Source organism: Pristiophorus japonicus, chromosome 11, assembly GCF_044704955.1.
Source record: "Pristiophorus japonicus isolate sPriJap1 chromosome 11, sPriJap1.hap1, whole genome shotgun sequence".
Taxonomy (NCBI): Eukaryota; Metazoa; Chordata; class Chondrichthyes; family Pristiophoridae; genus Pristiophorus; species Pristiophorus japonicus.
In genome coordinates this window covers 219903820-219927715 of record NC_091987.1, presented here as the reverse complement: position 1 = coordinate 219927715, position 23896 = coordinate 219903820, and the positions used below count along the sequence as shown (strand labels likewise).

At 53.0% G+C, this 23896-nt stretch overlaps 1 protein-coding gene across 3 annotated transcripts in view; it reads right to left on the bottom strand.

Annotated features, from left to right (window-relative positions):
- LOC139276503 (myelin protein zero-like protein 2) overlaps nt 1-23896 on the bottom strand; it is a 37667-nt gene that overhangs the window by 13568 nt on the left and 203 nt on the right. For all 3 annotated transcript variants that reach the window (XM_070894620.1, XM_070894617.1, XM_070894619.1), the window contains exon 2: nt 8729-8895. In XM_070894620.1, the coding sequence (XP_070750721.1) occupies nt 8729-8895 (167 nt within the window). The remainder of the gene's footprint in view (nt 1-8728; nt 8896-23896) is intronic.

Here is a 23896-nt window from a genome sequence, read left to right as displayed (position 1 = left end):
TACTTGCCCTGGGAATGTTTGATGTGACAGTGTAGAGGGAGCTTTACTCTGTATCTAACCCATGCTGTACATGCCCTGGGAGTGTTTGATGGGACAGTGTAGAGGGAGCTTTACTCTGTACCTAACCCCCTGTACCTGCCCTGGGAGTGTTTGATGGGACAGTGTAGAGGGAGCTTTACTCTGTATCTAACCCCAAGCTGTACCTGCCCTGGCAGTGTTTGATGGGACAGTGCAGAGGGAGCTTTACTCTGTATCTAACGCCCTGTACCTGCCCTGGGAGTGTTTGATGGGACAGTGTAGAGGAAGCTTTACTCTGTATCTAACCCGTGCTGTACTTGCCCTGGGAATGTTTGATGGGACAGTGTAGAGGGAGCTTTACTCTGTATCTAACCCCCTGTACCTGCCCTGAGAGTGTTTGATGGGACAGTGTAGAGGGAGCTTTACTCTGTATCTAACCCCCTGTACCTGCCCTGGGAGTGTTTGATGGGACAGTGTAGAGGGAGCTTTACTCTGTATCTAACCCCCTGTACCTGCCCTGGGAGTGTTTGATGGGGCAGTGTAGAGGGAGCTTTACACTGTATCTAACCCCCTGTACCTGCCCTGGGAGTGTTTGATGGGGCAGTGTAGAAGGAGCTTTACTCTGTATCTAACACCCTGAACCTGCCCTGGGAGTGTTTAATGGGACAGTGTAGAGGGAGCTTTACTCTGTATCTAACCCCCTGTACCTGCCCTGGGAGTGTGTGATGGGACAGTGTAGAGGGAGCTTTACTCTGTATCTAACCCGTGCTGTACCTGCCCTGGGAGTGTTTGATGGGACAGTGTAGAGGGAGCTTTACTCTGTATCTAACCCCGTGCTGTACCTGCCCTGGGAGTGTTTGATGGGACAGTGTAGCGGGAGCTTTACTCTGTATCTAACCCCCTGTACCTGCACTGGGAGTGTTTGATGGGACAGTGTAGAGGGAGCTTTACTCTGTATCTAACCCCGTGCTGTACCTGCCCTGGGAGTATTTGATGGGTCAGTGTAGATGGAACTTTATTCTGTATCTAACCCCCTGTAACTGCCCTGGGAGAGTTTGATGGGACAGTGTAGAGGGAGCTTTACTCTGTATCTAACCCCGTGCTGTACCTGCCAGGGAGTGTTTGATGGGACAGTGTAGATGGAGCTTTATTCTGTATCTAACCCGTGCTGTACCTGCCCTGGGAGTGTTTGATGGGACAATGTAGAGGGAGCTTTACTCTGTATCTAACCCGTGCTGTACTTGCCCTGGAAATGTTTGATGTGACAGTGTAGAGGGAGCTTTACTCTGTATCTAACCCCCTGTACCTGCCCTAGGAGTGTTTGATGGGACAGTGTAGAGGGAGCGTTACTCTGTATCTAACCCCCTGTGCCTGCCCTGGGAGTGGTTGATGCTACAGTGTAGAGGGAGCTTTACCTCTGTATCTAACCCGTGCTGTACTTGCCCTGGGAATGTTTGATGTGACAGTGTAGAGGGAGCTTTACTCTGTATCTAACCCATGCTGTACCTGCCCTGGGAGTGTTTGATGCGACAGTGTAGAGGGAGCTTTACTCTGTATCTAACCCCCTGTACCTGCCCTGGGAGTGTTTGATGGGACAGTGTAGAGGGAGCTTTACTCTGTATCTAACCCCCTGTACCTGCCCTAGGAGTGTTCGATGGGACAGTATAGAGGGAGCTTTACTCTGTATCCAACCCCATGTACCTGCCCTGGGAGTGGTTGATGCGACAGTGTAGAGGGAGCTTTACTCTGTATCCAACCCCATGTACCTGCCCTGGGAGTGGTTGATGCGACAGTGTAGAGGGAGCTTTACTCTGTATCTAACCCCCTGTACCTGCCCTGGGAGTGTTTAATGGGACAGTGTAGAGGGAGCTTTACTCTGTATCTAACCCCGTGCTGTACTTGCCCTGGGAATGTTTGATGTGACAGTGTAGAGGGAGCTTTACTCTGTATCTAACCCCGTGCTGTACCTGCCCTGGGAGTGTTTGATGGGACAGTGTAGAGGGAGCGTTACTCTGTATCTAACCCCCTGTACCTGCCCTGGGAGTGGTTGATGGGACAGTGTAGAGGGAGCTTTACTCTGTACCTAACCCCCTGTACCTGCCCTGGGAGTGTTTGATGGGACAGTGCAGAGGGAGCTTTACTCTGTATCTAACCCTGTGCTGTACCTGCCCTGGCAGTGTTTGATGGGACAGTGCAGAGGGAGCTTTACTCTGTATCTAACCCCCTGTACCTGCCCTAGGAGTGTTTGATGGGACAGTGTAGAGGGAGCGTTACTCTGTATCTAACCCCCTGTACCTGCCCTGGGAGTGGTTGATGCTACAGTGTAGAGGGAGCTTTACTCTGTATCTAACCCGTGCTGTACTTGCCCTGGGAATGTTTGATGTGACAGTGTAGAGGGAGCTTTACTCTGTATCTAACCCATGCTGTACCTGCCCTGGGAGTGTTTGATGCGACAGTGTAGAGGGAGTTTTACTCTGTATCTAACCCCCTGTACCTGCCCTGGGAGTGTTTGATGGGACAGTGTAGAGGGAGCTTTATTCTGTATCTAACCTGTCCCTTGTGAGATATGAGAGAGACGTAGTGAGTGAGAGATGACAGCACATCGCACCAACAAAATATCCTGAGACACCAAAGAATCATGAGGAAGTCAAATCCAGGGCCTAGAGTTGATTTATAAACAATTATTGACCCCAATCCCTCCTCCATGATTCTTTACACATTTCTCCTTTCCTCACCCAGAACCCTTGTGCCCATCTTGCCTGTGCCGACTCTTTGAAGGAGTTTTCCAATTAGTCCCCCTCTTTCCCCACAGCCCTGCAAGTATTTAATTTTCAAGTATTTACCCAATTCCCTGTTTGAAAGTTACTATTGAATCTGCTCCCACCGCCCTTTCAGGCAGCGCGTTCCCGATCACAACAACTCGCTGCGTAAACACATTCTCCTCATCCCCCTCTGGGTCTTTTGCCAATTACCTTTAATCTGTGTCCCTCTGGTTACCGACCTTCCTGCCACTGGAAACAGTTTCACCCCATTTACTCGATCAAAACCCATTTTGAACATCTCTATTAAATCTCCTCTTAACCTTCTCTGCTCCAAGGAGAACAACCCCAGCTTCTCCAGTCTCTCCACATCACTGAAGTCACTCATCCCGGATACCATTGAGGTAAATCTCCTCTGCACCTTCTCCCGAAGGAACTGACTCTTGATGGAGACACAGTTCCACAGCCGCTGACTGCCGCCCCACTCAACTCCTCATTCTCCGTGTGCGGTGCTAACCAGTGCGTGTGTATCCAACGTTACAGCCATGGTGGAGGCCTCGCTCTCCAGCTGGATCCTACCGTCAGTGTGTCGCTGGGCAGCAGTCGGGAGCTCGCACCATCCCCAAGTTCAGCTGAAGCGGCTCGCATGCACTTTGCACCTGGGCCCTGCCCTCTCTACGTGTTGGTCACCCACAGCCATCGGGGCAAGATGTCATTGGTCTTTACAGGGGTGGGTGGGGCGTTTGAGGCTCTTCTTCATTGGCCACAAAGCCTGCAACCTTCGGATCCACAGATAAAAAACTTGCATTTCTATAGCATCTTTCACCACCTCAGGACGTCCCAAAGCGCTTCACAGCCAATGAAGTACTTTTGAAGGGTGGTCACTGTTGCAATCAACAGTGAGAAATTCAAGGGTTATGGGGAGCAGGCAGGGAAGTTACATTGTGGTCAAGATTGTTAATATATGTAAACCTGTAAATACCATGTTTAACCACCAGAGGGCTCATCCCCTGGAGGCCCAAGGGATCCCACAATCCCTTGGGAGCACCTGTACATAAGGAGGCCTCACAGGCTGGAGAGGCACTCTGGAGACCTGCAATAAAGGACTAGGGTCACACCTTACTTTGAGCTTGCAATATCTAGTCTGACTCTTTATTCAAGACATAACAACTGGCGACGAGATACAGATAATGAACCCCACTGCAACAATGCAGAGAACCGTGGGCAACCTGGAGAAATTTTCGGAGGGAGATGATTGGGTAACCGACTCGACCAATACTTCATGGCCAACGAGCTAGAAGGAGAAGCGAACGCTGCCAAACGAAGGGCGATCCTCCTCACCGTTTGAGGGGCACCAACGTATGGCTCATGAAAAATCTGCTTGCTCCAGTGAAACCCACAGAGAAGTCATATGATGATTTGTGCACACTGGTCCGGGAGCATCTAAACCCGAAGGAAAGCGTTCTGATGGCGAGGCATCGGTTCTACACGTACAAGAGGTCTGAAGGCCAGGAAGTGGCGAGCTACGTTGCTGAGCTAAGGCGCCTTGCAGGACATTGCGAATTTGAAGGACACTTGGAGCACATACTCAGGGACTTCTTTGTACTTGGCATTGGCCATGAAGTAATACTTCGCAAACTTTTGACTGTAGAGACCCCAACCTTGAGTAAAGCCATAGCGATAGCCCAGGTGTTTATCGCCACCAGTGACAATACCAAACAAATCTCTCAGCACACGAGTGCTGCTGCAAGTACTGTGAACAAAGTAATGTTGTTTTTGAATCGAAATGTACAGGGCAGGACTCACATACCTGCAGCTGCACATCCTCAGATGTCTCAGAGTCCACCATCAAGGGTGGTGAATGCAAGGCCATTAACACCTTGTTGGCGCTGTGGGGGTGAACATCGTTTCCATTCATGCCGCTTCAAAGGATACCTTTGCAAGGGCTGTGGAACAATGAGACACCTCCAATGTATGTGCTGGCGAGCTGCAAACCCTGCTAATCCTGCAAACCACCATGTTGTAGAGGAGGACAGATCCACGGTGGATCACGACGAACCAGAGCCTCAGACTGAGGAGGCAGAGGTACATGGGGGTGCACACATTTACCACAAAGTGTCCCCCGATAATGCTGAAGGTTGAATTAAATGTACTCCCGGTGTCAATGGAGCTGGACACGGGCGCAACCCAGTCCATAATGAGCAAAAAGACTTTCAATAAATTGTGGTGCATTAAGGCCTCAAGGCCAGTCCTGACTCTCATTCGCACTAAACTGAGAACGTACACAAAGGAACTGATTCCCGTAATTGGCAGTGCTATCGTAAAGGTCTCCTATGACGGAGCAATGCACGATTTACCACTCTGGGTGGTACCGGGCGATGGCCCCATGCTGTTCGGCAGAAACTGGCTGGGAAAGATACTCTGGAACTGGGACGATGTGACGACACTTAATGTGCCCAGGTCCTAAACAAGTTCCCCTCGCTGTTCGAACCGGGCATCGGGAAGTTCCAAGGAGCAAACGTGCAGATCCATTTGATTCCGGGGGCGCGACCCATCCACCACAAGGTGAGAGCAGTACCTTACACGATGAGAGAGGGTGGAGATCGAGTTGGACAGGCTGCAATGAGAGGGCATCATTTCACCGATCAAATTCAACGAGTGAGTCAGTCTGATTGTTCCAGACCTCAAGGGAGACGGCACCGTTAGAATCTGTGATGATTACAAAGTAACTATCAATCGTTTCTCCCTGCAGGATCAATACCCGCTACCAAATACAGATGACCTATTTGCGATGCTGGCGGGAGGAAAAATGTTCACGAAGCTGGACTTGACCTCGGCGTACATGATGCAGGAGCTGGAGGAATCATTAAAGGGCCTCACTTGCATCAACACGCACAAAGGTCTTTTCATTTACAACAGATGCTCGTTTGGGATCCGATTGGCCGCGGCGATATTCCAGAGGAACATGGAAAGCTTGCTGAAGTCGATTCCGCACACCATGGTCTTCCAGGACGACATCTTGGTTACAGGTCGGGACACCGTCGAGCGCCTGCAGAACATGGAGGAGGTTCTTAGTCGGCTTAATTGTGTGGGGCTCAGGTTAAAATGCTCAAAGTGCATTTTCCTGGCGCCTGAAGTGGAGATCCTGGGGAGAAGAATTGCGGCGGACGACATCAGGCCCACCGATTCGAAGACGGAGGCAATCGAGAATGTACTGAGACCACATAACGTGACGGAGCTGCGGTCGTTTCTAGGACTCCTGAACTACTTTGGTAACTTCTTACCGGGTCTCAGCATTCTGTTAAAACCCCTGCACTCTTTACTGTGTAAAGGAGATGAATGGGTATGGGGTAAAAGCCAAGAAAATGCATTTGAGAAAGCTAAGAAACTTATGTTCAAACAAATTGCTTGTGTTGTACGATCCATGTAAGCGTTTGGTACTAGCATGTGATACGTCATCATACGGTGTCGGGTGTGTATTGCAACAAGCTAATGAATTTGGAAAATTGTAATCGGTTGCTTATGCATCCAGAAGTCTGTCTAAGGCTGAAAGGGCCTACAGTATGATTGAAAAAGAAATGTTAGCGTGTGTTTTTGGGGTAAAGAAAATGCATCAATATCTGTTTGGGCTCAAATTTGAATTGGAAACCGACCATAAGCTACTTATATCCCTCTTTTCTGAAAGTAAGGGGATAAATACGAATGCATCGGCCCGTATCCAGAGATGGGCGCTCACGTTGTCCGCATACAACTATGCCATCCGCCACAGGCCAGGCACAGAAAAATGTGCCGATGCTCTCAGTAGGCTGCCATTGACCACCACAGGGGTGGAGATGGCACAGCCCGCAGATTTAGTTATGGTAATGGAAGCATTCAAGAGTGAGCAATCACCCGTTACCGCCCGACAGATTAGAACCTGGACGAGCCAGGACCCCTTACTGTCCTTAGTAAAAAAAAAACTGTATGCTCCACGGGAGCTGGTCTAGTGTCCCGTTAGAGATGCAGGAAGAAATAAAGCCGTACCAGCGGCACAGAATTAAATGTCTATACAGGCAAACTGCCTTCTGTGGGGCAATCGATTAGTGGTGCCAAAAAAGGGCAGGAACACCTTCATTAGTGACCTCCACAGCTCCCACCCAGGCATCGTAATGATGAAAGCGATAGCCAGCTCCCATGTGTGGTGGCCCGGTATCGATGCAGACTTAGAGTCCTGCGTACACAAATGTAATACATGCTCACAGTTAGACAATGCACCCAGGGAGGCGCCACTAAGTTTATGATCCTGGCCCTCCAAACCGTGGTCCAGGGTCCATGTCGACTGTGCAGGCCCATTCTTGGGAAAAATGTTCCTCGTGGTTGTAGATGCATACTCCAAATGGATTGAATGTGAGATAATGTCGGCAAGCACGTCCGCTGCCACCATTGAAAGCCTGCGGGCCATGTTTGCCCAGTATGGCCTGCCTGACGTCCTTGTGAGTGACAATGGGCCGTGCTTCACCAGTGCCGAGTTCAAAGAGTTCATGACCCGCAATGGGATCAAACATGTCACATCTGCCCCGTTTAAACCAGCGTCCAACGGTCAGGCAGAGAGAGCAGTGCAAACCATCAAGCAAGGCTTGAAGAGGGTAACTGAAGGCTCACTGCAGACTCGCCTATCCCGAGTCCTGCTTAGCTACCGCACAAGACCCCAATCGGTCACTGGGGTCCCTCCTGCTGAACTGCTCATGAAAAGGGCACTTAAGACTAGGCTCTCGTTAGTCCACCCTAGGCGGCTTCAATAGAATACATATCATGATCGCGCAAATGTGTCACGTGAAATCGAGATTAATGATCCTGTATTTGTGTCGAACTATGTACAAGGTCCCAAGTGGCTTCCCGGCACTGTTTTGGCCAAAGAGGGGAGTCGGGTGTTTGTGGTCAAACTCTCAAGTGGACTCACCTACAGGAAACACTTGGATCAAACCAAACTCAGATTCACGGACTACCCAGAACTACCCACAATAGACTCTACCTTTTTTGACCTCCCAACACACACATAAGTGGCACCCGACCCAGTGGGTGACCACGAAGCAGAACCCATCACACCCAGCAGCCCAGCAGGACTCACCGCACCCAGCAGCCCAGCAAGGCCAGCTGCGCAGCAGCCCAGCGAGGGCCCAACAAACGACTCACCAAAACCAGCATTTGCACCGAGACGATCAACCAGGGAAAGGAAGGTCCCAGATCGACTCTCATTGTAAATAGTTACACTATTGACTTTGGGGGGGTGGAGGGGGGCGGGGGGAGTGTTGTTATATATATAAACCTGTAAATACCATGTTTAACCACAGAGGGCGCATCCCCTGGAGTCCCAAGTGATCCCACAATCCCTTGGGAGCACCTGTACATAAGGAGGCCTCACAGGCTGGAGAGGCACTCTGGAGACCTGTAATAAAGGACTATGGTCACACCTTACTTTGAGCTTGCAGTATCTGGTCTGACTCTTCATTCAAGACGTAACAAAGATCAGATCAGCCATGATCTTATTGAATGGCGGAACAAACTCAAGGGACCAAATGGCTGACTCCTGCTCCTATTTCTTATGTTCTTGTGTGATACAATAGCTCTTCGCAGGTGTGGATGTTGAATTTTACCCTCCGGAATTTTAAATTCCTGTTCCAATGTGAAGTTCCAACTGAAAATGTATTTATCAATGAGGCAGCAGCATTGATAAAAGCCCAGAACAAGGCAGTGAGTGGGCGACAGAGGGGCAGGTGGGATGGAGCTGCTAGTGGTTTGAGAGCCATTCGTTGGGACCCCTGTTTTAAGCAGCTTTGAGCATGCGTTGTTTCAGCACTGTCTACATTCCCAGCTTGAGGGCTCAGCTTACAGAGATGTGTAACCAACAGGGCAGACACAGGAACTCCCCACTCCGACAGAGCAGATACAGGAACTCCCTGCAGGATACTTACAGACACTTCATTCCTATCGCCGAAGGGTCGGAAGTTCCAGGAAACGGTGGTTTGTTTCCCGACGGGGGAGCTGGACTGAAATGTGCACCTCAGGCGCTGCTCTGTCCCGTTTCGAGCCTCGACACTGCCTCCCGTGTAAATATCAACGCCATCAACATCACCGATCCCTGTACAGGAAATGCATCAAGACTCATCATGCATTGATGGTAGGAATGGTCATTCAGCAGGGTAAGGGTCACTCATAGTGACTCTGTACAGTTTTTTTTTAATTCGTAGCCAATCGTTCCAATTCTTTGTCAAATCACAAACGCCAGAGGTCACCTTGCACATGCCAAGGATCACTCTGCGCCAATGCTCTTAGCCAAAAGGCCTAGAGCCACTGCACCGTTCCTGGAAGTACTGCAATACCAGGTTTGTGCCATGGAGGTGGATGGGTCAGGTCCCCCACACACCTCCGTGGAGGTGGATGGGTCAAACCTCCCCACCCACCGACTCTGTACAGTTACAGTAAGCGACCCTTACCCTGAATAAACAGTGACTCTGTACAGTTACAGTGAGTGACCCGTACCCTGAATAAACAGTGACTCTGTACAGTTACAGTGAGTGACCCTTACCCTGAATAAACAGTGACTCTGTGCAGTTACACAGTGAGTGACCCTTACCCTGAATAAACAGTGACTCTGTGCAGTTACACAGTGAGTGACCCTTACCCTGGATAAACAGTGACTCTGTACAGTTACACAGTGAGTGACCCTTACCCTGGATAAACAGTGACTGTACAGACTTGAATGGATATGTCAGACAACTGCTTTAGCCATTCACCACCGGATCTGGTTGTAAAACATAAAGCATTATCGGGTCCTGCTCTCGTCTGCCAAAACTGCTCACTATTCCAGAATCATCTTGGAATGTAAAGATAAATTCTGGCTTCTTTTCTCTACTGCTAGTGTCTTCTTAAACCCCTCTCCTCTGTCTCCCCCTCCCCACCTACAAAGACAAGTGTGAGGAGTTCATGGACTGCTTTATCACTAAGATTGAGACCATCGGTCCAGCTGCTTCTGCCATGTCACTTCCTTACCCGAGCCTATTGGGCCAAGCTCCCTCTAATGGTCCCCCTGCCTGAGCCCTGACCTCACATCTTTCTCCAGTTTCTCTTCAGTATCTCCTCATGACCTCTCCAAGCTCATCTTGTCCATGTAACCCACTTCCTGCTCCCTTTACCCTGACCATCCAACTTCCTCATCTGGCTCCCATGTTGACTGATATTGTTAACGGTTCTCTCTCATCAGGTACTGACCCCCACTCCTTCAAATCTGCCGTCATCACCCCTCTCCTCAAAAATACAATCCTTGGCGCCTCCTTGTGAACGACTGCCCCATCTCCAACCTCCCTTTCCTCTCCAAAGTCCTTGAGCATGTTGTTACCTCCCAAATCCGTGCCCAGCTTTCCTGAACTCCGTGTTTGAATCCCTTCAATCCGGTTTCCCCTCCGCCACAGGACCAAAGCGACTCTCATCAAAGTCACAAATGACATCCTTTGTGACTGTGACAAGGGCAAACTTTCCCTCCTCGTCCTCCTCGACCTGTCTGCAGCCTTTGACACGGCTGACCACTCCATCCTTCTCCAACACCTCTCCACCGTCATCCAGCTGGGTGGGACTGCACTCGCCTGGTTCCATTCTTATCCATCTAATCGTAGTCAGAGAATCACCTGCAACGCTTCTCTTCACCCCCCGCAGCGTTACCTCTGATCTATCCTTGGCCCCTCCTATTTCTCATCTACATGTTGCCCCTTGACGACATCATCCGAAAACACAGCGTCAGTTTCCACATGTACACTGACGACACCCAGCTCTACCTCACCCCCACTTCTCTCAACCCCTCCTCGGTCTCTAAATTGTCAGACCGCTTGTCCCACATCCAGTTCTGGATGAGCTAAAATTCCACAAACTAAATATTGGGAAGACCGAAGCCATTGTTTTCAGTCCCCGCCACAAACTCCGTTCCATGGCCACTGACTCCATCCCTCTCCCCAACTTCTGCCTGAGGCTGAACCACTGTTCGCAACCTTGGTGTCATATTTGACCCTGAAATGATCTTTCGACCACTTATTGCTCCTTCACCAAGACTGACTATTTCCACCTCTGTAAAATCGCCCATCTAAGCCCCTGCCTTAGCTCATCCACTACTGAAGCCCTCATCCATGTCTTTGTTATCTCTAGACTTGACTATTCCAATACTCTCCTGACCGGCCTCCCATATTTACCCTCCGTAAACTTCAGGTCATCCAATACAATGCTGCCCAACCCCCACACACACTGCCCCACCCCCCACACACACACACACACACTCCCCCCCCCACACACACACACTGCCCCCCCCACACACACACACTGCCCCCTACCACACACACACACACACTGCCCCCCCACACACACACACTGCCCCCCACCACACACACACACACACTGACCCCTCACACACACACACTGCCCCCCCCACACACACTGCCCCCCACCACACACACACACACACACTCCCCCCCCCCACACACACACTGCCCACCCCACACACACTGCCACCCTCCACACACACACACACACTCCCCCCCCACCACACACACACTGACCCCCCCACACACACACTGCCCCCCCCACACACACACACACTCCCCCCCCACACACACACACTGCCCCCCCCCCACACACACACACTGCCCCCCCCATACACACACACTGACCCCCCCACACATACACTGCCCCCCCCACACACACACTGCCCCCCCATACACACACACACTGCCCCCCCACACACACACTGCAGCACCCCCATACACACACACTGACCTCCCCACACACACACTGCCCCCCCCACACACACACTGCCCCCCCACACACACACACTGATCCCATACACACACACTGCCCCCCCACACACACACCTCCCCCCCCACACACACACTGCCCTCCCACACACACACACTGCCCCCCCACACACACACATTGCCCCCCCACACACACACACTGCCCCCCCCACACACACACACTGCCCCCCCCACACACACACTGCCCCCTCCACACACACACTGCCCCCCACCCCCCCACACACACACTCCCCCCCCACACACACACTGCCCCCCCACACACACTGCCCCCCCACATACACACTGCCCCCCCACACACACACACACACTCCCCCCCCACACACACACACTGCCCCCCCCACACACACACACACTGCCCCCCCACACACACACACACACTCCCCCCCCCACACACACACTGCCCCCCCACACACACACACACTGCCCCCCCCACACACACACACACACACTCCCCCCCCCCCCACACACACACACACTGCCCCCTCCCCCCACACACACACTGCCCCCCCACACACACACACTCCCCCCCCACACACACACACTGCCCCCTCCCCCCACACACACACTGCCCCCCCCCCACACACACACACACACTGCCCCCCCCACACACACACACACACACTCCCCCCCCCACACACACACACACTGCCCCCCCCACACACACACACACACACACTGCCCCCCCCCCACACACACACACACACTGCCCCCCCCACACACACACACACACACACTGCCCCCCCCCACACACACACACACACACACACACACACTCCCCCCTCCACACACACACACACACACTCCCCCCCCACACACACACACACACACACACTCCCCCCCCCCCACACACACACACACACACTGCCCCCCCCCACACACACACACACACACACACTGCCCCCCCCCCCACACACACACACACACACACACACACACACACTCCCCCCCCACACACACACACACACACTGCCCCCCCCCACACACACACACACACACACACACACTCCCCCCCCCCCACACACACACACACACACTGCCCCCCCCCACACACACACACACACACACACACTGCCCCCCCCCCACACACACACACACACACTGCCCCCCCCACACACACACACACACACACACACACACTCCCCCCCCCACACACACACACATACACACTCCCCCCCCCACACACACACACACACACACACACACACTCCCCCCCCCCACACACACACACACACACACTTCCCCCCCCCACACACACACACACACACACTGCCCCCCCACACACACACACACACACACACTCCCCCCCCCCACACACACACACACACACACTGCCCCCCCACACACACACACACACACACACTCCCCCCCCCCACACACACACTGCCCCCCCCACACACACACACACACAGACACACTGTCCCAGCACCAGGCCTATCCACAAAGCCTGTTGTCGATGCATTTGTCAATTTATTGATAATCAGAAGGACAAAAAAAGAAATAGACTTGCATTTATCGAGCGCCTTCACAACACCAGACATCCCAAAGCACTTTACAGCCAATTTAGTACATGTGGGGTGCAGTCACTGTTGTAATGGAGGAAACACGACGGCCAATTGCATAGAGCAAGCTCCCAAAACATCAATGAGATAATGACCAAATTATCTTTTTTTTTAGGTGCTGTTGATTGAGGGATAAATATTGGCCAGGACACCGGTGAGAACTCGCCTGCTCTTCTTTGAAATAGTATCATGGGATCTTTATGTGTTTCTGAGAGAGCAGACTGGGCCTCGGTTTAACATCTCATCTGAAAGATGACACCTCGGACAGTGTGGCACTCCCTCAGTACCGCCCCTCCGACAGTGCGGCACTCCCTCAGTACTGCCCCTCCGACAGTGCAGCACTCCCTCAGTACCGCCCCTCCGACAGTGCGGCACTCCCTCAGTACTGCCCCTCCGACAGTGCAGCACTCCCTCAGTACCGCCCCTCCGACAGTGCGGCACTCCCTCAGTACCGCCCCTCCGACAGTGCGGCACTCCCTCAGTACTGCCCCTCCGACAGTGCAGCACTCCCTCAGTACCGCCCCTCCGACAGTGCGGCACTCCCTCAGTACTGCCCCTCCGACAGTGCGGCACTCCCTCAGTACTGCCCCTCCGACAGTGCGGCACTCCCTCAGTACTGCCCCTCCGACAGTGCGGCACTCCCTCAGTACTGCCCCTCCGACAGTGCGGCACTCCCTCAGTACTGCCCCTCCCACAGTGCGGCGCTCCCTCAGTACTGCCCCTCTGACTGAAGCCCCCAGGATGGGTAATAAATATTGTTAGCATGCCAGCGTGCCACAGCCCAAGAACAAGGATAAAAGACTTAACCACAAAGGCAGTTCCCTTTTAATAAAGAAATTGTCTCTTCACGCAGGAGTGGCTCAGTGAAACAAGACACCTTTTGTTTTTTTGGTAATGTCGAACTAAATACAAAGTCTGATGGACTGGACATGGAACTTTTAGTATCAGGATTCAGGTCAAGCCGATTCGCGGGGTTTGTCGGGCTAAAGTCCACGAGAGATAGAGACAAGCAGTGGGTCCAGAATATCAATAACCAGCTCCCGCACTCGGGATCCACGCTGACCTGTAATTAACTCCAATCACTTTAATCGCAAACTAAAATCGTATCAGCCCAAAATAAACCAGATCAGCGCCACAGAGTGTGTGCCCAATCACGTGTGGATGAGGCTTCAACTGATCGTCTAACCTGGAGAGACACAAGGACACCCGCACCACGGAGAGACCGTGGGAATGTGGGGACTGTGGGAAGGGATTCAATTCCCCGTCTGAGCTGCAAATTCAGAAGCTCATCCAACCTGCCCGCACACCAGCGAGTTCACACTGGGGAGAGGCCGTTCACCTGCTCTCAGTGTGTGGGAAGGGATTCACTCAGTCACCGAAACTGCTGAGACACATGTGACTGCAGGGGTTGGATTCTGCTGATATTGCTGCTGTTATTCACATCCTACCGAATCGTGTTCATTCTGTTAGTTGACATTTGTTTCTGCTGATGTTAATAAACTCCAGCCTAGTTGAAGGGTTAATATTTTGATACTTCAAATAACAGTGTGTTGATATTTGATGTCGCCAAGATAAGAGGAGACTAATTGATGTCCTGTTTCTGACTGCTCCATTTTTGATCGGGGTGGAGGAGCGGTGAGAGATCGGGGCCTAGGGGCAGCACGGGCCAGCCCACACTGCGATCTATGGATAGTAGGAGCATGTGTGCACACTGGGTCCGTGCAGCAGAGCTGGTCTACAGTCGTCCTGGTTAACCCTTGCCACTGGACCAAGACCTCGCTCTGTCAAGCCCGTGTGGTGGCTGGTGTGCAACGGTCACCCCACGTTAAAAAAATCCACGCACAGGCATCTTCCACCCTTCAACATGTACTCAGGACCTGGAATGTCGGGTCCCTCATTGAAACACCTGTGAACTCATCCCTTTTTGGTGTGGAAGGGGGTCATCCTCGATACGAGGGACTGCCTAATATTATACTAGATGCAATTCCACCCGTACCCTGTATCCCCCCTCTCGGTGATGCAGCAAGTGTCCTTCAGACAGACACTGAGCTCAGCCCTTGCCTGATCCAGCGTTTCACAGAATCAGACAGCACAGGAGGATCCCATTCAGCCCATCAAGCCTGTGCCGGCTCTGTGAAAAAGCAATCCCACTCCCCCTGCTCTTTCCCCACAGCCCTGTAAAGTTCTCCCCTTGTAGTATTTACCCAATTACCCGGTTTGAAAGTCACTATTGAATCTGCTCCCACCGGCCTTTCAGGCAGTCTTTTCCAGATCACAGCAGCTCGCTGCGTAAACACATTCTCCCCCCCCGGCCAGAGGTTAAATCAGTGTCCTCTGGTTACCGATCCTGCCGCCAGTTATTTACTCCATCAAACCCTTGGTAAACAACCTGGGCTCCAAGTGCAATGAAACAATAAGCAAACGAATGCTGTAAACTGAGACAGTTCCTGGGCCCAAGACGCTGTGATGCCAACTATTGCAGACACGGTCTCGGTGGAGCAGTAATCCCGGGCACTCGGCGCCTTGGCTCTGCCACACTGCACCAGTTCTGGCCAAATTGGCCTGACAATTGACCATTTGATGAACTCGGGGTTTGCTCGGCAACTTCAGTCAACCGTGATGGTGTGTACTGGAGTCACCTATAGGCCCAGACCGGGTAAGGGCGGCAGATTTCCTTCCCTGAAGAACAACAGTGAACCAGACAGGGTCTTACAACAATCCGGTTACTTTTACTGAGCCCAGCTTTTTATTTTCAGATTTATTAAACGGATTTCAAATTCTCAAACTGCCCTGGTGGGATTTGAATTCGCGTTCTGTTGAATAGCCTCTACACTGCTAACACATGCTGTGATGAGTTCTTCATGTTTCAGACCAAAGAATAAAACTTGCGAACGTGGGAAGCCCAAACACAATATTCCGAGTGATGTGACTAACTGTACCAGCTTCCCATATCTAATATTCCCATATCTAATATTCCCATATCTAATATTCCTGTATCTAGTATTCCCGTATCTAATATTCCCATATCTAATATTCTCGTATCTAGAATTCCCATACTCTGGATTTGTACTCTGGAATTCTACAGCTCCTGATCAACCCCAGTGTTCGATTTCTATTATTTATATATCTGTTTCAGGAAGATGTAAAAGATCACCTGGCCACTATTTTCAGGAAGAACAAGGGAGTTCTCCCTAGGGTCCTGGTGCCAATATTTATCCCCCAATCTACATCACTAAAGCAGATTATTTGGTCATTATCACATTAATAATATATAGTTTGTGTCATTATCACATTGCAGTGTGTGGGAGCTTGCTGTGCGCAAACTGGCTGCCACATTTCCTGCATTACAACAGTGACTATACTCCAAAAGTAAAGCGCTTTGGGACGTCCTAAGATTGTGAAAGACGCTATATAAATGCAAATCTTTCTTTTTATCAGTCTCCCGTTTAAGTTCTGCAAACGTTCTTTAATTACCCTTTTCTTCACAAGCCCATATAGGCAGCGCTCCCAGCTAGGCGATGCTGGAAATTCTGGGATCGCTCGCACTCACTGGATGAGGTGCCCATTTTTGCAATGGGAATTCCCACCCTACGCATTGCGTTCTGTTCCCCGATCAACAACGCTGTCAGAAACAGACGGGTAACATTCAACTTGTGCAGAAAAATAATCCGACATAGGGATCAGAATAGGATGGATTTTAAATCTGCCTGTTTAGGCAGGTACCAGGGGAATGGGCAATTAAAGCCAAGGGGTGGGAGGGGTAAGGTACATGCCAACATGATGAATGGAAGCAGAACAGAGCTGGTCCATCGCCCATCGAGCCTGCCCCACACACACAATGGCCAGGCCACCACAACCAGACACCCTCTTTCCCCACCCCCTGTCCTCCCATACCCCCCCACATCGCTCCACCCTCTCCTCCCTATTCAGGCCAATAGCAAAGATGCATTTAGTGGGAGCTAGATAAACACACGAGGAAGAAAGGACTGGAAGGATATGGTGATAGGGTGATGGAGAGGGGTGGGAGGGGGCTGGTGTGGGGCATAAACCCCGGCACGGAGCGGTGGGGCATAAACCCCGGCACGGAGCGGTGGGGCATAAACCCCAGCACGGAGCGGTGGGGCATAAACCCCGACACAGAGCGGTGGGGCATAAACCCCGGCACGGAGCGGTGGGGCATAAACCCCGGCACGGAGCAGTGGGGCATAAACCCCGGCACGGAGCAGTGGGGCATAAACCCCGGCACGGAGCGGTGGGGCATAAACCCTGGCACGGAGCGGTGGGGCATAAACCCAGGCACGGAGCGGTGGGGCATAAACCCCGGCACGGAGCGGTGGGGCATAAACCCTGGCACGGAGCGGTGGGGCATAAACCCTGGCACGGAGCGGTGGGGCATAAACCCCAGCACAGAGCGGTGGGGCATAAACCCCGGCACGGAGCGGTGGGGCATAAACCCTGGCACGGAGCGGTGGGGCATAAACTCCGGCACGGAGCGGTGGGGCCGAGTGGTCTGTTTGTTTGCTCTAGATTCATGTAATGGTCAATAGTCCAACACGTTTTGTTTCGCTTAGTCCCTTAGCCTCAACTCAGCTTTGTTCCCTCCTCCTGCTCTGTACCAACGCACCAGTTCCTTGTGATAGGACAATGTACCGCGCTCAAACCGAATAATAGCACGTGTAGCGAGTTGGTCTTACCGCAGGTGAAGGGTCCACAGCCAGCTAGGGAATGGAAGACCAGCAGGAAGAGCAGTGCAAGGAAGGTAGTGCAGGGGTCCCCTGCGGTCATCCCCCTGCAAAACAGATACACTGCTTTGGGTACTGTTGAGGGGGATGACTCATCAGGGGAGGGCAGCAGCAGCCAAGTTCATGGCACCATGGGTGGCTCTGTTGCACAAGGGCAGGAAAAAGAGTGGGAGAGCGATAGTGATAGGGGATTCATTGTAAGGGGAATAGATAGGCGTTTCTGCGGCCGCAACCGAGACTCCAGGATGGTATGTTGCCTCCCTGGTGCAAGGGCCAAGGATGTCTCGGAGCGGGTGCAGAACATTCTGAAAAGGGAGGGAGAACAGCCAGCTGTCGTGGTGCACATTGGTACCAACGACATAGGTAAAAAAAGGGATGAGGTCCTACGAGACGAATTTAAGGAGCTAGGAGCTAAATTAAAAAGTAGGACCTCAAAAGTAGTAATCTCAGGATTTCTACCAGTGCCACGTGCTAGTCAGAGTAGGAATCGCAGGATAGCACAGATGAATACGTGGCTTGAGCAGTGGTGCAGCATGGAGGGATTCAAATTCCTGGGGCATTGGAACCGGTTCTGGGGGAGGTGGGACCAGTACAAACCGGACGGTCTGCACCTAGGCAGGACCGGAACCAATGTCCTAGGGGGAGTGTTTGCTAGTGCTGTTGGGGAGGAGTTAAACTAATATGGCAGGAGGATGGGAACCAATGCAGGGAGACAGAGGGAAACAAAATGGAGACAGAAGCAAAAGACAGAAAGGAGATGAGTAAAAGTGGAGGGCAGAGAAACCCAAGGCAAAAAACAAAAAGGGCCACTGTACAGCAAAATTCTAAAGGATCAAAGTGTAATAAAAAGGCAAGCCTGAAAGCTCGGTGCCTCAATGCGAGGAGTATTTGGAACCCAGGAGAGGGCTCTGAGCTAGTTAGAGTGGGTGAGAGCGCAGATGAACAGGACCCCAAGAAAGAATGCAAAAGGCAGGAGGCAACAGAGCAGAGTAGCACTGGGGTAAGTGTAAACCACAAGGTGATAGGAAGGGACAATATGTATGAATTTTGTTACACTACACTCTGTCCCCTCTTCCAGGTCATCAATGTATATTGTAAACAGCTGTGGTCCCAGCACCGATCCCTGTGGCACACCACTAACCACCGATTTCCAATCCGAAAAGACCCATTTATCCCGACTCTCTGCTTTCTGTTCGCCAGCCAATTTTCTATCCATGCTAATACATTTCCTCTGACTCCGCGTACCTCTATCTTCTGCAGTAACCTTTTGTGTGGCACCTTATCGAATGCCTTTTGGAAATCTAAATACACCACATCCATCGGTACACCTCTCTCCACCATGCTCGTTATATCCTCAAAGAATTCCAGAAAATTATTTAAACATGATTTCCCCATCATGAATCCATGTTGCGTCTGCTTGATTCCACTATTCCTATCTAGATGTCCCGCTATTTCTTCCTTAATGATAGTTTCAAGCAATACGGGGGAGCCAATTTAAAACCGAGTTGAGAAGGAATTTCTTCTCCCAGAGGGTTGTGAATCTGTGGAATTCTCTGCCCAAGGAAGCAGTTGAGGCTAGCTCATTGAATGTATTCAAATCACAGATAGATAGATTTTTAACCAATAAGGGAATTAAGGGTTACGGGGAGCGGGCGGGTAAGTGGAGCTGAGTCCATGGCCAGATCAGCCATGATCTTTTTGAATGGCGGAGCAGGCTCGAGGGGCTAGATGGCCTACTCCTGTTCCTAATTCTTATGTTCTTATATTCAATCAGCCAATGGCCACGCAGCCCTCCAAACCTCAGCCAATGGCCACGCAGCCGTCCAAACCTCATTCAATGGCCACGCAGACCTCCAAACCTCAGCCAATGGCCACGCAGACCTCCAAACCTCAGCCAATGGCCACGCAGACCTCCAGACCTCAGCCAATGGCCACGCAGACCTCCAGACCTCAGCCAATGGCCACGCAGACCTCCAGACCTCAGCCAATGACCACTCTTCACAGGAAAGGCAGCCATTCAGCCCCTCGAGCGTGTTCTGTCGGGAGAGTTGACCACCCACTATCTGTGTCCACCTGCCTGTTTCTCTGGTACAGATTCACAGATGATGCCATTTTATAAATTACCCGCAAATTCTTCATCATGTCTGAGCCGAGTCCCGTCTTATCCAATAGGAATTGCTGACAAGTCGGATGCGTTGCTACGCCGACAGAGTTTTACCCACACGCACTGATTTCATGGTTTAACAATCCTGGAAAATGGACTTCACACGTGGGTAGTTACTGACCAAACAACGCCCAAGGTCACAGGCCCGACGACGGAGCCGTTTACTCACTCACTGGGTTAATGCACCACACTGAACAGTGATTGCTGCACACTATTCCACTGTGGAGATGATCACATCCGAACACAACCCTGTCTTTATCCGGAATCCAATAAAGCCCTTCCCAGCCGGAGTCCAGCCGGAGTGAGCGACCAGGAGCAGGAATCCGGACACACTTTCTCCTTTCCCCAGCCAGCAGCGATCAGCCCGCTCCAGACTAGGGTCTCAACCTGGGGCTTTCTGATCCCAATGGTTCAGTGCCCTCACCCACCCACCGGGCAGTGCCCTCACCCACTGGTCAGTGCCCTCACCAACCGGTCAGTGCCCTCACCCACCGGTCAGTGCCCTCACCCACCCACCGGTCAGTGCCCTCACCCCCGGGCCGTGCCCTCACCCACCCACCGGTCAGTGCCCTCAACCCCGGGCCGTGCCCTCACCCACCGGTCAGTGCCCTCACCAACCGGTCAGTGCCCTCACCCACCCGCTGGGCAGTGCCCTCACCCCCGGGCAGTGCCCTCACCAACTGGTCAGTGCCCTCACCCCCGGGCCATGCCCTCACCCCCGGGCGGTGCCCTCACCCACCGGTCAGTGCCCTTACCCACTGGTCAGTGCCCTCACCCCCGGGCCGTGCCCTCACCCACCGGTCAGTGCCCTTACCCACTGGTCAGTGCCCTCACCCCTGGGCTGTGCCCTCACCCACCCACCGGTCAGTATCCTCACCCACCAATCAGTGCCCTCACCAACCGGTCAGTGCCATTACCCACGCACCGGTCAGTGCCCTTACCCACGCACTGGTCAGTGCCCTTACCCACGCACCGGTCAGTGTCCTCACCCACCAGTCAGTGCCCTCACCCACCGGTCAGTGCCCTCACCAACTGGTCAGTGCCCTTACCCATGCACCGGTCAGTGTCCTCACCCACCAGTCAGTGCCCTCACCCACTGGTCAGTGCCCTCACCAACCGGTCAGTGCCCTTACCCACGCACCGGTCAGTGCCCTTACCCACCCACTGGTCAATGCCCTTACCCACAGGTCAGTGTCCTTGCCCACCGGCCCAGCAAGGTTACTCAGTGGGTAGTGGGTCTGTCCTGCGGTGGCAGCCTGGGATGGTTTTGTATCTGGGATGTTTCCATGTTTAGACAGCAGGGGAGGGGAAGGGTCAGCTGTTTCGTTGAAGGAAGAAACATACAGGAAACCATCCTCTCTAGCCGTTCCCCAGCGTCCCTGGGTGGTCAGGTCAGAGGTCACCGAATGCTCCCACAGGCAGGGGGTCCAACCTCGGTCTGTTTGTGAGTGACCCTGTGCTCGCACCGAGTCCTGATCCCCCATCATCATCATCATAGGCAGTCCCTCGGAATCGAGGAAGTCTTGCTTCCACTCTAAAAATGAGTTATCGGGTGACTGTACATCCAATACGGGAATTTCAGTTTCTGTCACAGGTGGGACAGACAATGGTTGAAGGAAGGGTGGGTGGGACTGGTTTGCTACACGCTCCTTCCGCTGCCTGAGCTTGACTTCTGCATGCTCTCGGCGATGAGACTCGAGGTGCTCAGCACCTTCCCGGATGCACTTCCTCCACTTAGAGTGGTCTTTGGCCAGGGACTCCCAGGTGTCGGTGGGGATGTTGCACTTTATCAGGGAGGCTTTGAGGGTGTCCCTGTAACGTTTCCTCTGCCCACCTTTGGCTCGTTTGCCGTGAAGGAGTTCCGAGTAGAGCACTTGCTTTGGCAATCTCGTGTAGGGCATGCGGACAATGTGGCCTGCCCAGCGGAGCTGGTCGAGTGTGGTCAGTGCTTCGAGGCTGGGGATGTTGGCCTGAGCGAGAACATTGACGTTGGTGCGTCTGTCCTCCCAGGGGATTTGCAGGATCTTGTGGAGGCAGTGCTGGTTGTACTTCTCCAGCATTTTGAGGTGTCGACTGTATATGGTCCACGTCACTGAGTATACAGGAGCCCTGTAGACCATAAGCTGTAGACCATAGGTCTTCGAACGCTCTCTTCCTCAGGCGACCGAAGGCTGTGCTGGTGCACTGGAGGCCGTGTTGGACCTCGTCATATGGAAAGTGGTCGATGTTCTCCAGGGCCATGCCGTGGGAGTTTGATGACCGGGGGGCAGTGCTGTGTGGCGGGGTCAGGTTGGGGCGGGACCTTTGCCTTACGCGTGCTCCCACTGGCAGGTGGTCCAACCTCAGTCAGTTTGTAGTGACCCTGTGCTCACACCGAGTCGCTCACTGACCTACATTAGCTCCCAGTTATGCAACGCCTCGATTTTAAAATTCACGTCCTTAGTATCTCTGTAACCTCCTCGAGCCCTCCAGCCTCCGAGATGTCTGCGCTCCTGTAATTCTGCCCTCTTGAGCATCCCTGATTATAATCTCTCCACCATCGGTGGCCGTGCCTTCAGCTGCCTGGGCCCCAAGCTCTGGAACTCCCTCCCTAAACCTCTCCACCTTTCTCTCCTTTGAGCCGCTCCTTCAAACCTCCCTCTTGGGCCCAGCTTTAGATCATCTGTCACTAATATCTCCTTCTGTGGCTCGGTGACAAGTTGTGTCTGATACTTGCTCTTGTGAAGCACCTTGGGACATTTTTCTAAGGTACTTTAAAAGCAAGTTGTTGAAAGGGGAGTGAGAATGAAACTCAATCTGAGGCGGCAAAGTTCAGTCATGTGCCGTACCCGCTCACACCACTCACCCCACGCCACCACTCGCGCCCATAGCCCTGGCCAGCGCTCCCCACCACAGGGTCAGGCGCTGTGTCTGCAATGTTCCTGCTGTCGCAGGCACGGTCCGATCGAGGGGTAGCTCACCTACAGGCACGAATAAACACAAGCCCAGCGCAGGACTAGGAGCAGGAGGCCATTCGGCCCCTCGAGTCTGTTCCGCCATTCAATGAGATCCTGTCTGACTCAACAACATTAACATATAATGAGCTGGAGATGACTTGCCAGTCTGGAATGTTACAGACATGTTCTCGAGGAGTTTGTGCGATCCAAACCCAACATGTTTGAACAGGGATATCGAGGCAGCTTCACAGAGTGGGCCCAGGGTGTCTGTACCTTTAACCCTTTGTGTTCCACAACTACAGCCTAACTGGGAGCTTCGCCAATCACTCAGCTGCAGAGTCAGCAATACAACACTGCGTGAAAAATAACTCTCACCCACCAATCCAAACCTGTTCTGCAACCTCCACAACCAGAACCCTGAAACTGACAGGGGCAAGGGACCCCTTCTTGACTCATCGGAACTGAATCCCAAACTGCCCCCGGCCTCCGCCCCCCGCCCCCGGCCCCTGCCCCCGGCTCCTGCCCCTGCCCCTTGCCCCTTGCCCCCGGCTCCTGCCCCTGCCCCTTGCCCCCTGCCCCTGCCCCCTGCCCCCGCCCCTGCCCCTGCCCCTTGCCCCCTGCCCCCGGCTCCTGTTCCCTGCCCCTTGCCCCCTGCCCCTTGCCCCCGGCTCCTGCCCCTGCCCCTTGCCCCCTGCCCCTGCCCCCTGCCCCCGCCCCTGCCCCTTGCCCCCTGCCCCCGGCTCCTGTTCCCTGCCCCTGCCCCTGCCCCCTGCCCCCTGCCCCCGGCTCCTGTCCCCTGCCCCTTGCCCCCTGCCCCCTGCTCCCTGCCCCCGGCTCCTGTCCCCTGCCCCCGGCCTCTGCCCCCTGCCCCCTGCCCCCGCAGC